Source organism: Alexandromys fortis, unplaced genomic scaffold (assembly GCF_014885135.2).
Source record: "Alexandromys fortis isolate MF-2015 unplaced genomic scaffold, M_Fortis_MF-2015_v1.1 scaffold_26, whole genome shotgun sequence".
Taxonomy (NCBI): Eukaryota; Metazoa; Chordata; class Mammalia; order Rodentia; family Cricetidae; genus Alexandromys; species Alexandromys fortis.
The window spans coordinates 8,760,344-8,773,747 of NW_026067894.1; the positions used below are offsets into that span (position 1 = coordinate 8,760,344).

General features: G+C 50.6%; 1 protein-coding gene across 4 annotated transcripts in view; it reads right to left on the bottom strand.

The window, feature by feature from the left end:
• Positions 1 to 643: 643 nt before the first annotated feature.
• Positions 644 to 13,404, bottom strand: part of Fgr (FGR proto-oncogene, Src family tyrosine kinase) — a 24,046-nt gene continuing 11,285 nt past the window's right edge. For all 4 annotated transcript variants that reach the window (XM_050150344.1, XM_050150355.1, XM_050150373.1 and 1 more), the window contains exons 4-13: positions 12,802 to 12,904; positions 11,146 to 11,244; positions 5,919 to 6,022; positions 5,609 to 5,758; positions 3,537 to 3,692; positions 3,265 to 3,444; positions 2,778 to 2,854; positions 2,318 to 2,471; positions 1,340 to 1,471; positions 644 to 1,253 (exon numbers count right to left, since the gene is read on the bottom strand). In XM_050150344.1, coding sequence (XP_050006301.1) covers positions 1,045 to 1,253; positions 1,340 to 1,471; positions 2,318 to 2,471; positions 2,778 to 2,854; positions 3,265 to 3,444; positions 3,537 to 3,692; positions 5,609 to 5,758; positions 5,919 to 6,022; positions 11,146 to 11,244; positions 12,802 to 12,904 — 1,364 coding nt within the window. In that variant the 3' untranslated portion in view covers positions 644 to 1,044. The remainder of the gene's footprint in view (positions 1,254 to 1,339; positions 1,472 to 2,317; positions 2,472 to 2,777; positions 2,855 to 3,264; positions 3,445 to 3,536; positions 3,693 to 5,608; positions 5,759 to 5,918; positions 6,023 to 11,145; positions 11,245 to 12,801; positions 12,905 to 13,404) is intronic.

A 13,404-nucleotide genomic window follows, 5' to 3' on the forward strand; every position in this document is an offset into this window, starting at 1 on the left:
CTGCCATGCTCCCTGCCATGATGATAATGGACTGAACCTCTGGAGGTGTAAGCGAGCCACTCCAACCAAATGTTTTCATCTATGAGAGTTGCTGTAGTCATGGTGTCTCTTCACAACAATAAAAACCCGAGTCAGACACCGTCCCAATGGGTGAGGAACTGACCGACATCAGGTGAGGAACTGCCTGATTTCTGTGTTTCTCAACCCATGGTAAACCAACATGTGGATGAGCAGTGGGGCTGTGCGGTGTTCTGAAGCTTCATGCACTGGGTGCCTTGAACTTAGTAGACAAGAGGGAACTCCTCACCACCTGCTCCCCAATAGCCAGTTCACCTCCTGTGGACTACCACCCCTCCCCAAAGATGGTTCAGGGAAGTTTCACGGCTCAGTGTTCGCATCATTATTGTTTACACAGAGAATAAACACATGCACATTATGCAGAGAGGCGGGCGCCTTCCCCAGCTCTCTCACTCAGACCCGGGCCTGGACCAAAGCATCCGGTCTGCAGGAAGCGAATCAAACAAAGATGTTCCCTGCCCTTGTAACTTGGAGAAATCCAAGAGAACCAAGAGCAGTAATTAAATTCTTAGGGCCTGCACTGGAGCAGGCTGACAGGAGGTAGAAAGCAGGAGTAAGAGATAAGTGAAGGAAGGGAAACACAATTTTATAAATAACTAGACAAAGTGGGTATTTTTAGGAGATGGAAGAAAGAGGCTAACAGCATGTAGGAGCCTAATGGGGCAGGAAAAATGGTGCCTGGGGTCGGAGTACATAAGAGCATCCATTTGCTTCATGCGCAGAATGAGTGGGGCGCCCTAGATTTTTGCGTGGGGCATAGGTAGGAAGGGAAGAGAGAGTGCTTGGGGCCAGAGAAGGTACAAGATGAGCCCCAGCCTCCATTTGCCCCATCTATAAAATGGCTTCACAGCTTCTGACCTTCTTAGACTCTACAGGGCTCAAGACTGGGAGCCCTGGGGCCAGAGAGCCCTGGGGATTGGCAAGGGTAAGTAGCCATTCCCAGAGGGTCACTGACACCCAGCCAGGCTATGTCTGGTCTCCAGGCTGGTACTGTGGTTCTGTGGAGGTAAAATAGTCTTCCAGGAAGGACTGCAGGTACTCAAAAGTGGGTCTCTCCTCCGGATCCAGGCGCCAGGTCTGCTCCATGATGTCATACAGGGATGCTGGGCAGCCTGGAGGGCATGGCATGTGATAGCCATGTTCTACCTGTTCCAACACTTCCCGGTTGTTCATGCCTGAGGGGTGGAGCTCTGTTAGCCAGGGCAAGGAACAGGGGTGGAGGAGGCTCTTCCGCGTGACCGTACCCCCAGCCCCTGATCACCTGGGTAAGGAACTCGGCCCTTGGTGATCAGTTCAGTGAGCAGGATCCCGAAGGACCACACATCTGACTTGACAGAGAATCTGCCATAGAGGGCAGCCTCTGGCGCGGTCCACTTGATGGGGAACTTGGTCCCTGGAGAGATTGGGGAAGGAGGCAAGGTTAGCGGGGCGGGGGAGGGGGGATGGAAATCGCTAGATTAAAGAGAATGAGGACTTTAGGATTAGGCATTTTGGGGACCCGGGCATAGAAGTCTGTGTACAGCAGAAAAGACCTGCTACCTATGTAGTCAGCACCTACTGTGTGTCTAGTACGGAGCTGGGCATTGCCACACACAGTTCTGCTTCTCACAACAAGACGTTAGAATGTCTCTAACCTTTCCTGAGTTCTGAGCACAGTTTCATTTGTCTTTCTTTGGGTTTTATGGGGCTGGAAGTAAATTCAGCCTCACTACCGCTAAGCAATCATTCTCCTACTGAGTTACACCCCACCTCCTGCCCCCCTGTCCCCTCCTGCCCCAGGCACAGGTACTGTTTTAGGCAATATACCTGCATAGTTAACACACTGAGCCCTCACCATCATTGACCTTGTCTCACCAGCGAGGAAAAGAAGATGCCCAGCTCACACAACCAACAAGTGGCTGGGAGTCACACAGGCGCTGTGGCTATAGACCTGGCACTGTTACACTCTATCGTCTTCTGTTGAGGATTTCCAGCAGCGCCTGGTGCCTACTCAGTAGCTGGTACACACTTACTGACTTATTGCTGTCTAAGGATTTTCATTTGATCAGAAATGGCAAACCACAGAAGTTAGGTAACTCAAGCCGCGTGGTAGCAAATGCTTGAACCAAGACTTGAACTCAGATGACATTTGCTTTCCGCCAGGATGGGGGTGTCCCCGATTGTCAGGGAAGGGGGAGGGTTTCTGACTACGCGGGGTACTTTGGATCTCTAGGGAGGTGGGGGGAGGGAGGCTGGTCACCTTGGCGGGAATTGTATTCATTATCCTCTATGAGGCGCGCCAGCCCGAAGTCGGCGATCTTGCACACCAGCTGCTCCCCCACCAGGATGTTGGCTGCTCTCAGGTCTCTGTGGAGGTAGTTCATCCGCTCCATGTAGGCCATGCCACTGGCTACCTACGAGGAAGGAGGAAAGGAAGTGGGTGAGAGGCAGGCGCTAACACACACTCACACCATAACTGGACCTGAGGGGTGTGAGGGAGTGGCCTGAAAAAGGCACACTCCTGATGCGACCCCTCCCCCATCCCACACAGCCCAGCACGCTTGAGGAGACTCGAGACTCAAGCGCGTCTTCCCGCCTCAGGTCTCAGAGCTCACAAGTGGGCTAGGCAGTAGTTTTTCGCGTATGAAGGAAGACTCATGGGGTTTATGGAGGATAATAGGATAGAGGTCGGGGAGAGGAAGCCTGCTGGCCCAGTTTACCTGGGCGGCCATGTCCACTAGATGGGGCAGCCTCAAGTTCTGGCCTCCTCGATCTTTTAGGAAATCCAGCAAGCTACCTAGGGAGAAGCAGCCAGAAATCAGCAGCAGGCCCCTGCTCCCAACATGCCTTCTCTACAATGGTTCTACCCCCATCCTGACAATCTGGCCTCACCTGCCTCCCTTTCCTGTTTTCTCACCTAGATCGCCCCCCCCCCCGTTCTGTCTCCACCTCCGAACCCACCGGCCACGCCCCCACTTAGACTCCTCCCCAGGTCCTCCCTCATCCCAGGTCCTGTTCTGCTTTGCTCAATGATTCCACTGGTTGGCTAACCACCTCCTGGCCCTGCCCCCATGCTTGCACTCTGGAGGATTTGTGCACCTCAGTCTCTAGCTGGAAGTATACCTACTGTTTCCAGTACTTTCCGGGCCCCACCCACCCCCACCCACCCCCACCCACCCACGCCCCGCCTCCTACTCTGCCACTCACCGTGGCACATATACTCTGTCACAATATAAATGGGCTCCTCCGACACCACCGCGTACAGCTGCACCAGCTTGTCATGCCTCAGCAACTTCATGATCTGCGCCTCCTCCAGGAAGGCCTTCGGGGACATGGTGCCGGGCTTCAGGGTCTTCACCGCCACCTTTGTGCTGCAGTTCCACGTGCCTGCTCGGCGGCGGCATTTCGTCAAGACTGGTTCTGTGGCAGCCTTACCCCTTGTCCCAGCCCCCAGCCCCTGACTCCTGAGCCTTTCCTACCCAGCCACACATCTCCAAAGCAGCCGGTGCCCAGCCTGCGCTCCAGCGTTATGGAGCTACGGTTGATCTCCCAGGCATCCTTGGCCAGGCCCAGCGTCTGCGGCTTCATGGTGGTACAGGGTGCCGTGAGCAAGTAGCAAAGACCATCATTGAATTCTGGAGGAAGGGCAGATGGGAGGGGTCACAGACGGAGGCTATGATACTCTCCCTGAAATCCTAACACAACCCAGCATCAAACCTCAAACATATAAATAACCAGGCCCGCGGTGGTGGCCCACGCTTTTAGTCCCAGCACTCGGGAGGCAGAGGCAGGCGGATCTCTGGAAGTTTGACCAGCCCGGGATACAGAGCATGGTCCAGGACAGACTCCAAAGCTACAGATAAACTCTGTCTCGAAAACTAACAAAACCAAAACCAAACAAACAAACAAATAACCAGGGCCTAGTGGAGCATGGTGGGTCATGCCTGTAGTTCTAGAACTCTGTAGCTGGAGCAAGGAGGATTGTAATCGGTTTGGTGTCAGCCTAGCTACAGTGTTTAAAAACAAAAACAAAACCCCAAAGAAACAAAAGTAGTTGGCCTCCAGCAAGGTCTTTAAGGACTAGGACTAGTTGGGACAGGTGGAAATGGAGGAAGGTAGGTTCTGAGGCAAATGTTCCTGCCAGGGCACTCATACTGGGACTAACCAGTCGAGATGGAAACACGGGTAGCGATGTTGCCTGGGCTCTATACTTGGGTTTTAGTCCTGAGCGGAGGACCATCGCTTAATCCCACAGCCCAGCCTCCATCCGGTCAGGTCCATGGTGCCTGTCTCCTGTTCAGAACCATTAGCTTCTGCTTGTCTGTGCTGTCATTGACTTCATCTGGGCAATGACAGCAGTTCAGAGGACCTCTCCTTCTGCCTTGTTTCTGGCATCCAAGTAACATACAACAACCAGAGCAGCTTCTGCAACCCAGTGCTAAATGCGGTAATTCTCAACCTGTGGGTCACACCCCCTTCAGTGGGGGGGGGCACAGCAGAGCACACAAATGACCCTTTCACAGGGGTTGCCTATCAGACATCCTGCATATCAGATATCTACATAATGATTCATAACAATAGCAAGCTTACAGTTATGAAGTAGCAACGGGAATAATTTTATGGTTGGGGTCATCATACACGAGGAACTGTATTAAAGGGTCTCAGCCTTAGGAGGGTTGAGAACCATTGGCTTAGAGCCTATGATGGTGACTCTGCCTAGGAAATACGACAGGGCCAGCAAGGTAAGTGAGCAGGTAAAGATATCTGCCAGCAAACCACCCGTCCACATTTGATCTCTGAGACCCATACGGTGGAAGGAAAGGGCTGACTTCTGCAAGTTGTCCTCTGCTTTCCACAAAGGGTGTACACACACACACACACACACACACACACACACAGAACAACAAAGGCCCCACAAATTTCCCATAGACTGGAGCCAGCAAGATGGCTCAGCAGGCCAGTGTCTGCTGTCAAACTTGACGACCTGAGTTCCATCCCCAGGACCCGCTTGGTTGAAGGAGAGAACCATGTTCCACAAGTTGTCCTCTGACCTTCACACCCATGCTCTGGCATGCACCCAGTCATGAGCCTTCCCCCCAAATAAATAAAATGTAAGCTTTTTCAAAGTTCTCCCCCAGTGCCAGGTGATGGTGGCACACACCTTTAATTCCAGCACTCGGGAGTCAGAGGCAAGTGGATCTCTGTGAGTTCAAGGCTAGCCTAGTCTACAGAGTGAGATCCAGGACAGCCAGGACTAGTTCACAGAGAAACCCTGTCTCAAAAAACCAAAAACAAATAAATAAAAATAAAAAAGGTTCCCACTGGTTTAGGCCTGGATGCTAGGAACTAGCCAATTAACTACTAAAACGTTGGGAGGCACGCTTTGTCTCCACCACCTGGGGCCTTAGTTTCCTTGGAATCCACACAAAGCAGGATCCCAGTCTGGAGACATGCGCACTTGGCCCAACCAGTGCTCTGGGAGAGCATCTCCTTCTCTAGGCATCTGTTTCTCCATCGTTGCGGCAGCGCAGGGCCGCGGTGAGCAGCTCACCCATGTAGTGCCGCACCAGGTCCTGCACGGTTTCGAACTGGGCCCGCGTGGTGATGTAGTAACCACCCATGTCCAGCTTCCGGATCTTATAATGCTTCACGTGATCCTCTCTCTTCTGGTCCCAATCACGGATGGACAGGGAGAAGGCACCTGTGTGGGAAGGGTCACTTAGTCCTTCGGTCCCTCAGACTAAGAGCAGGAAGAGGCCCCAAAGGCAATTCCCAGAGCCCCCTTTACCTCTGCCCCCTAGCCCTGCCCCAAGCGCTGTCCCTCTGACCTTAATGGCTGAGGGCACAGAGTCCCAACGCACCTTTGGTGGTTTCACTTTCCCGGATGAGAAAGGCCCCCTGGGGGTTGCCAGGTGAGAGAAGCTGCCTCTCTGCATCCTTTCTACTGATCTTTCCAAAGTACCACCTGTGAGGAGAGGCAGACAGAATCAGGCGCATTCTCTCTGAACCCCAGTTCATCTTCCTGGGATGTCACCTAGCAAGCCTCAGTTTCCTCACCTGAGAAATGGGCTGTTCGAATCTGCATTGTGGTATAAGAATCACAGAAAAGGGAAATGTAAAAGTGCTTGGCACATGTAGCAGATGCCTAAAATGACCAGAATTATTCTTTCTACCCACGGGTGTCTCTAGTTAAAATCATTAGAATATGTCTGATGCGGTGGTATAATCCTGGCAACCAAGACATAGAGGCAGGCACCTCTCTTGCTTTGAAATCACCCTGGTCTGCACAGCAAGTTCTAGGCCAACCAGGGCCTCCACAGTGAGACCTTATCTTTAAGAAAAAGTGTATAATCCCAGGACTCAGGAGGCACAGGCAGGCAGATGTTCTAAACCAGCCAAGGCAAGGCTACAGAGTGAGACCCTGTCTCAAACAAACAACCAAATTGGCAGAAGCTGGTCACCAATGACCTATGGCCATTGTCACAGGGCCCTTAACTCATCTCGCTAGAACTCTCCCCAACCCATTCTACAGAGGAGGAACTCAAGGCTCAGAAGAGAACTGACTTGCTCACCAGGCTAGCTGGTGTGGTTTTGCCTAAAGTCCTCAGGCACACTAGCTCTTTCCCACCACTCCAGGGGACCATTCAGACCCCTCCTCCACCCTAGCCCCAAATGCTTCCCCCCCACTGATGCTTTTGGTGACTGAACTGCAGCCCCAACCCAACCATGGGGGCGGGGCGGGTGGGAACTGAGGAGACCACACACAGGCTCTAGAAAACTGTCATTTAGAAGATCTCATCTGATCCCTAAAGCGACTGTACCACGTGGGTTCAATAGAAAGGTACAGAGTTTTCAAATCAAGGGAGACGGGAACATCTAGGAACTCCGGCGTGGTCAACCTGTACCCGGGTACTAGGCGTGGTCGACCTGTACCTGGGTACTAGGCAAATCTGGGAGACAGGAAGAGCCCTTGGCAAATGGTGTGCCTAGGAGGGCAGACAACAAGAAATGACTGAAGGACCCTGCAGCAGACTCATTGCTGGGGTTTTCCAAAGCCCCTTCCACCCACAGTCATGAAGTTGGTAACTTCCTTAAGGGTCAACAAAGTCAGCTCGGAGGAGGATGACCTCCTGAGGGTGAGGCACCCTGAGCTTCAAAGCAAGACTTTTAAAATAAAAACCAAACCTTAATAGGCTGGGCATTCTTTTCTTGGTAGACACAGATCTTGTCCATAAACGTACTGCTAATAATGTCGGCGGGAGGCGCCATGTTTAAACTCATAAGACAGACAAGGAAATTGAACTGACTACTTAGTGGTTGAGCAACTTGCCTGAGGCCATGCTGTGACTCCAAAACAGGAACCCAAGTGGCCTACTCTCAGGCCTGTGTTCTCAATCAAGACAGGACATTGAGCACTTTAGACACCAGCATGCTGCCCAACCCATGGGCACAGCATACACTCCAACCCCCTGGTCCTTGGCATCTCCTTTCTTCATGCTTCCTGCCACTCTCTCCACAATACAGCCTCATCCCACTCATGCTATGGACTTGCCCGTGACCCCCCTTGCTCAAGAAACCACACCTACCCCATGAACAACCCCCCCAAAACTGTCCTCCATCAACTTCTAAACACACATACCTTCCTCCTTCCTAGAGGAAAGTTCTGACCCTACATTATTGCTGTGTTTTAAAGATGTATTTATTTTTAATTACTTCATGTGCACCTGCATGTGAGTGCCAGTGTCGACGGAGGCCAGAAGGGGGCATCAGAATCCCTAAACTGGAGTTAATGAGGGTTGTGAGTCAGCATGTGTGTGCTAGAAATGGAACCCTGGTCCTCTGGAAGAGTAGCTGGTGCTCTTAACAGCTGAGCCATCTCTACAGCCCTCTACTTTTGTTTGCTTCTTTGTTTTTTTGGGACAGGGTTTCTCTGTGTAACTGCTCTGGCTGTACTGGAACTCGCTCTGTAGACCAGGCTGGCTTTGAACGCACAGAGATCCGTCTGTCTCTGCCTCCCAAGTGCAGGGATTAAAGGAGTGTGCCACCACCCCCCACCCGCTACTCTTCTTAACAATGAATGTATTACATTTTGTGTATTTATTTTGTGTGTGCACACGCATGTGCACATGTATGCATGCGTGCATGCTATAACAGAGGAGTGAAGGTCAGAGAAAAATCCGTGCATGTTAGCTTTCTCCATTCTCCATGCGGGTTCTGGAGATCAAACTCAGATTGTCAGGCTTGACAGCAAGGGCCTTTACCTGCTAAGCCATCTTCTGCACGTTTGGTCCTGGCTTCTCATCTTGCCTTCCCTGAGATCCACATTTCATCCCCTTTCTGCCCCTCCCTCCTTCCTGGACTCTGCAGCAGGCTCTGTTTTTACTCCCATGAGACAAGATTCCTTGTGAAGATCACCCCATTGACCCTTGTGAAGGTCAAGGACAAGGGCAGCCTTAGACCCTCTGCTATTTTCAGGAATGTTTCCTCTAGGCCTGGATGTTCTGCAGCGGCCTGGCCTGCTTTCCTCACTTCTCCAGGGGCTCTTTCTTCTCCAAGGTGTCACCTCCAGAGCCGGGTCCTCAGGTCCTAGGACCTCTGTCTGTCTGTCTGTCTGTCTGTCTGTCTGTCTGTCTGTCTCTCCTTCCCTCTTCATCCTACTGACCAGCCTTAACCGTAATCTCTATTCAGGTGAGCCCCAGTTCCCACCAGCACAGGTGTGCCATCTGCCAGCGTTATGGAGAACAAAGGACAGAGTCTCGATGACAATGAGGAACAGGTGCCCCTCCCTCGGGGATAAAGTACCCCCAACTCCCTGTGCATGGCCAGGCGCATGCATCTCATGCATAGCCCAGCCCAGTCTCGCTTCTGGCAGCTTCCTTCGCCTGGGTGTTCCTCTCTACAAACCTCAAAGCAACACTCCCCTGTGGAAGCCACCTGTACCTCCACCTGCTCCTCTGTCCTCCCTTTTAGCAACTGGCACCACACTTAACTTGCATCTTCAGAAGCTACTGGATCATCCCCAATTCCTCTCACTCCCCACAGTTCAATCACAAACCAGTCGCCAAGTCCTGAGGACTCCCATTCTGCTTTTGGGTTGGGTATTTTGGAGATAAGAGTTTCAAGTAGCCCAGGCTATCAGCTAATTCACTACAAACACTTGGGGTTACAGGAGTGCGCTATCATGCCCAGCCCAGTTCTTCAAAGTCTCTTCCGTCATTTGTTTGTTTGTTTGTTTAACATCATGAGGATAGCTTTCTCTTTTTATTGGGGGGGGGGAGTACTGAAGACGGAAGGAATCTAGGGCCTGGCACATGTTAAGCTACACTCCAGCCCCTTTCTGTCTACTTAATAAAATTAACTTTAAATATTGGTCCCTTGCAAGCCGTTCTCTACTTAATATACAATCTGCCACAGAACAGAGTCCCCCAGTTCTACTAGCCAATTTTTTTTAGACTTAATTTAATTTTATGTTTGTGAGTGTTGTGCCTGAATGTATGTCCATCCATGCACCACACGTATACCTGGTGCCTGCAGAGGCCAGAAGAGGGTGTCCAATCCCCTGGGACTGGAGCTGTAGTTGTAAAACACCATTCAGATGCTAGAAATTGAATCTGGGTCCAGTGCTCTTAACTGCTGAGCCACCACCTCTCCAGATCCTGTTTTGTTTTTGTGGGCTATTTGTTTTGCTTGAGACAGGATCTCATTTCTTACAGGCTGGCCTCAAACTTACTACATCAAGAATGATCTTGAATTTCTGGTTCTCCTGCCTTTACTTCTCAAAGCTTGGGATTATAACAAGTGCCATCATGGTTGTTTTTGTATGGTGCTGGGAAATCAGGTTCGAGGCCTCATGCCTACTAGACAAACACTCTACCAAGTGAGGTACATCTCCAGTGACCCAGGTCCACTTTTTAGGTTTTAAAAGATTTATTATCATTATTATTATTTATGTGTCTGTGTGAGAGTTTACTGTGCATGTGTGTGTGTGTATGTGTGTGTGTGTGTGTGTGTGTGTGTGTGTGCAGAAGCCAGAAGAGGGCATCAGATCCCCTAGAGCTGGGGAGTTATCCATGGCTGTAAGTTGCTTGTCTTGGGTGCTGAGAACCAAACTCCAGACCCTGGGAAGATGGCAAGCACTGTTGACCACTGGTCCATCTCTCTAGTTCCCACCACTTATGGGTTTGAAAACTCACATGCAGGCATCCCTGGGCATCCCTCCTACTCTTAGAAGTTCTTTTACACTTTTCCTTTACATCTACATTCTTGATGCTAAGATAGATAGATAGATAGATAGATAGATAGATAGATAGATAGATAAAAAAAAGAAAGATAGGCAGATAGGCAGGAAGGCAGGCAGGTAGGTAGGTAGGTAGGTAGGTAGGTAGATAGATGATAGATTTTGACATAATGTTACTGTTACAGCTGGCACATCGAGTAAAACTTGGGCAGGATATTCATTTTCTCTGCACCTCTGCTTCCTCATTTTTTTAAAAAATTGAAACAAAGTCTCACTATGTAACTGGCATGGAACTCACTGTGTAGACTAGGCTAACCTCAAACTCAGGGAGATCCACCTGCTTTTCCCTCCCACATGCTAGGATTAAAGATGTGGGCCTCCACACCTGGCCAGCTTCCTCATTTGTAGAATAGAGTTTCTAACTTGACCACCCAGAAACTCCTCAGTTACCGTACGGCATTATCTATGATTGCCCTCATCATTGCCATCTTTTTTTTTTTCCCCCAAGACAGGGTATCTCTATGTAGCCCTGGCTGCCCTGGTCCTGAAACTCACTCAGTAGACCAGACTGGTTTCAGACTCAGAGATTCGCCTGCTTCTGTCTCCCAAGCGCTGGGAATAAAGGCGTACGCCACCAGTAACTTTATATATAACATTGCAGATGAGGAGGCAGGATCAGAGTGAGGCGGTCATCTCCTAAGGGATAGTCTTGGCCGGTGGATGTTAGTGAGTTCCAGGACAGCCAGGACTGATACACAGAGAAGCCCTATCTCAAAAAACCAAGGGGGGGGGGCTGCTTGGAAGCTAGACACTAGGGTTTTCTTCCAAGGCCTGGCCTCAGTTCCACTCACTCTTCAGCCTGGATGGAATCCACAGGAGCCACGTAGTTGCTGGGGATGTAGCCAGTGCGTCCAGAACTCAGGGACCGAGCCTCCCACCAGTCACTTTCACTGTGGGCACAGAAGAAGGCAGGTAGTTAGCAGCACTTGGGGGTCCAATCAGGGGCCCTGCTGATCCTCACCTTTGACCCCCTCCCCACTCAGAGAGCTTTGCTTCTCTCCCACCCACTGCAGCTGCCCCGGCTGCTCTCACCTGGAAAAGGGCTTTTTGAGGGGTCCTTGGCTTCTCCCTCTCGTTCTTCCACTGAGCGGATGCTGACAGGGTTCCCTCCCCACTGGGAACACCCCACGGTTACAGATCTCCTTCCCGATAAAATTCAGGTTTTACAACAGAGCCTTGATGGCCTATGGCTTCTGACTGCCTAGTCTTCAACTTCTGCTTTCTAGTCTAAATTTTATTCTTCCTCCTCCCCCTCCTCCTCTCCTTCTCTGGGAATCAAACCCAAAGTCTTGCTCTATAGCCGGGAACAGGGTCAACCGGATGACGCGCTGATCAGTGCCTTGGGGAACCGTGAGAAAGGCTCCAGGAAGAAAGGCAGAGGGCCTTTTGCCTCAAGTGCCTTTTGTTCCCTGGATTGTTCTTGAACATAATTTTGTGCCTCCTTTGACAAACATTTACTTGTTCCGACACTCTACCACGGAGCCAGAGCCCCTCCCTGCTGCTCGCTCTCCTTCCCTCCCTCCCCTTTTCCTTTCTTTGTTTCTTCCTCCCTTCCTTCCTCCCTTCCTTCCTCCCTTTCTTTCTTTCTTTCTTTCTTTCTTTCTTTCTTTCTTTCTTACTATTCTGGAACTTTTTCTGTAGCCCAGCCTGGCCTCGAACTCAGGGATTCATCTGCTTCTGCCTCCCTAGTGCTGAGATTAAAGGATATGTCACCACTGCCCAGCGTCTTTTTTTTTTTTTTTAAGTTTTTAGATTTTATCTGTATTGTGTGTGTGTGTGTGTGTGTGTGTGTGTAGACCCAATCTTCTCCTTCTACCATGTGGGGGTTTAGGGGTCAAAACTCACGTGGTCAGGTTTAGTGGCAGGCACCCCTTACCAGTTGAGTTGTCCTCCCAGCCCTCATTCATTAGGATTTACCCACGTGCAACCATTTGGTGCTTTCTAGAAATAATTGTTTAGTCTTATTCCCTCTTTTCTCACCTCTTCCTTCCTTGTCTACTTATTTTTCTAGTCTCCGTTTTAAAAAAAAAAAAAAAAAAACAAAAAAAAACAAAAAAAAAAACATCTCTAGGAAGCCTGCCTCAATCACCACTACCCTGGGGACCAAGTTTAGTATTCTGCTTGTATCACAAGCCCTTCACCTGCGCGGTAGGGAGCAATCACTTAGTGTTTTCTTGTTATTGTCCCTTGTTTGCGGGGCTTTAGATGGAACCCAAGACCCACGTGCGAGGCAAGTCCTCTAGCGTGAGCTAGAATCCCAGTCCTCGTCCAGGACTTTATTTGTGTGCCCCGCCTCCCCACGCCCTGCAAGCTGGAACTTTCTAGACAAGGATCAGAGTTTACTCCTCGCCAGGGACTTGCTCCCAGCCCAGGCCACGCCCTCAGCTAGGCAGCCCAGTCACTTACAGCCCAGGCCACGCCCTCCCTCTGGGAGCCCACTCACTTACGTGTTGTTCAGGATGTGGAACTTCTCGCCTTTGGTGAAGGTAAGGTCATCCCTTGTCCTGGACTCATAGTCATACAGGGCAACGAACATGGTCACTCCCGTCCCTGCAGGATCAGAGGCGCTCAGAAGAGAGTAGAATAGGGAACGAAGGAGGTTTCGTCTGTGGCATCTAGTTCCCCAGCCAGACCCTGCCCGCCCCACCATTACAATGTCTAGGTTCCCAAAAGAGTTCAGGGACCGCTGCGATTTCTGATTTGGGTTTCACAGCTTGCCCCCTGGGTTCAGAACAAATAATCTCTTGTCCTTCTCACCCTGCAGTTCATAAATTGCTCCTTCTTCCTCTTCCCCAAGAGGACATCTCACTTTCTACAGTGATACTTATGAAGACAGAAGTGTGTGTGTGTGTGTCTAGTGTCTAAGACAGAACCTCTGGCTGGACGATAGTGGGGCACACCTTTAATCCCAGCACCCAGGAGGCAGAGGCAGACTGATTTCTGTGAGTTCGAGGCCAGCTTGGTCTATGGAACTGGCTTCACAGCTACTAGGAAACCCTGTCCAAAAACCAAAAGCCAACAAGCAAAAAAAAAAAAAAAAAAAAAAAAAA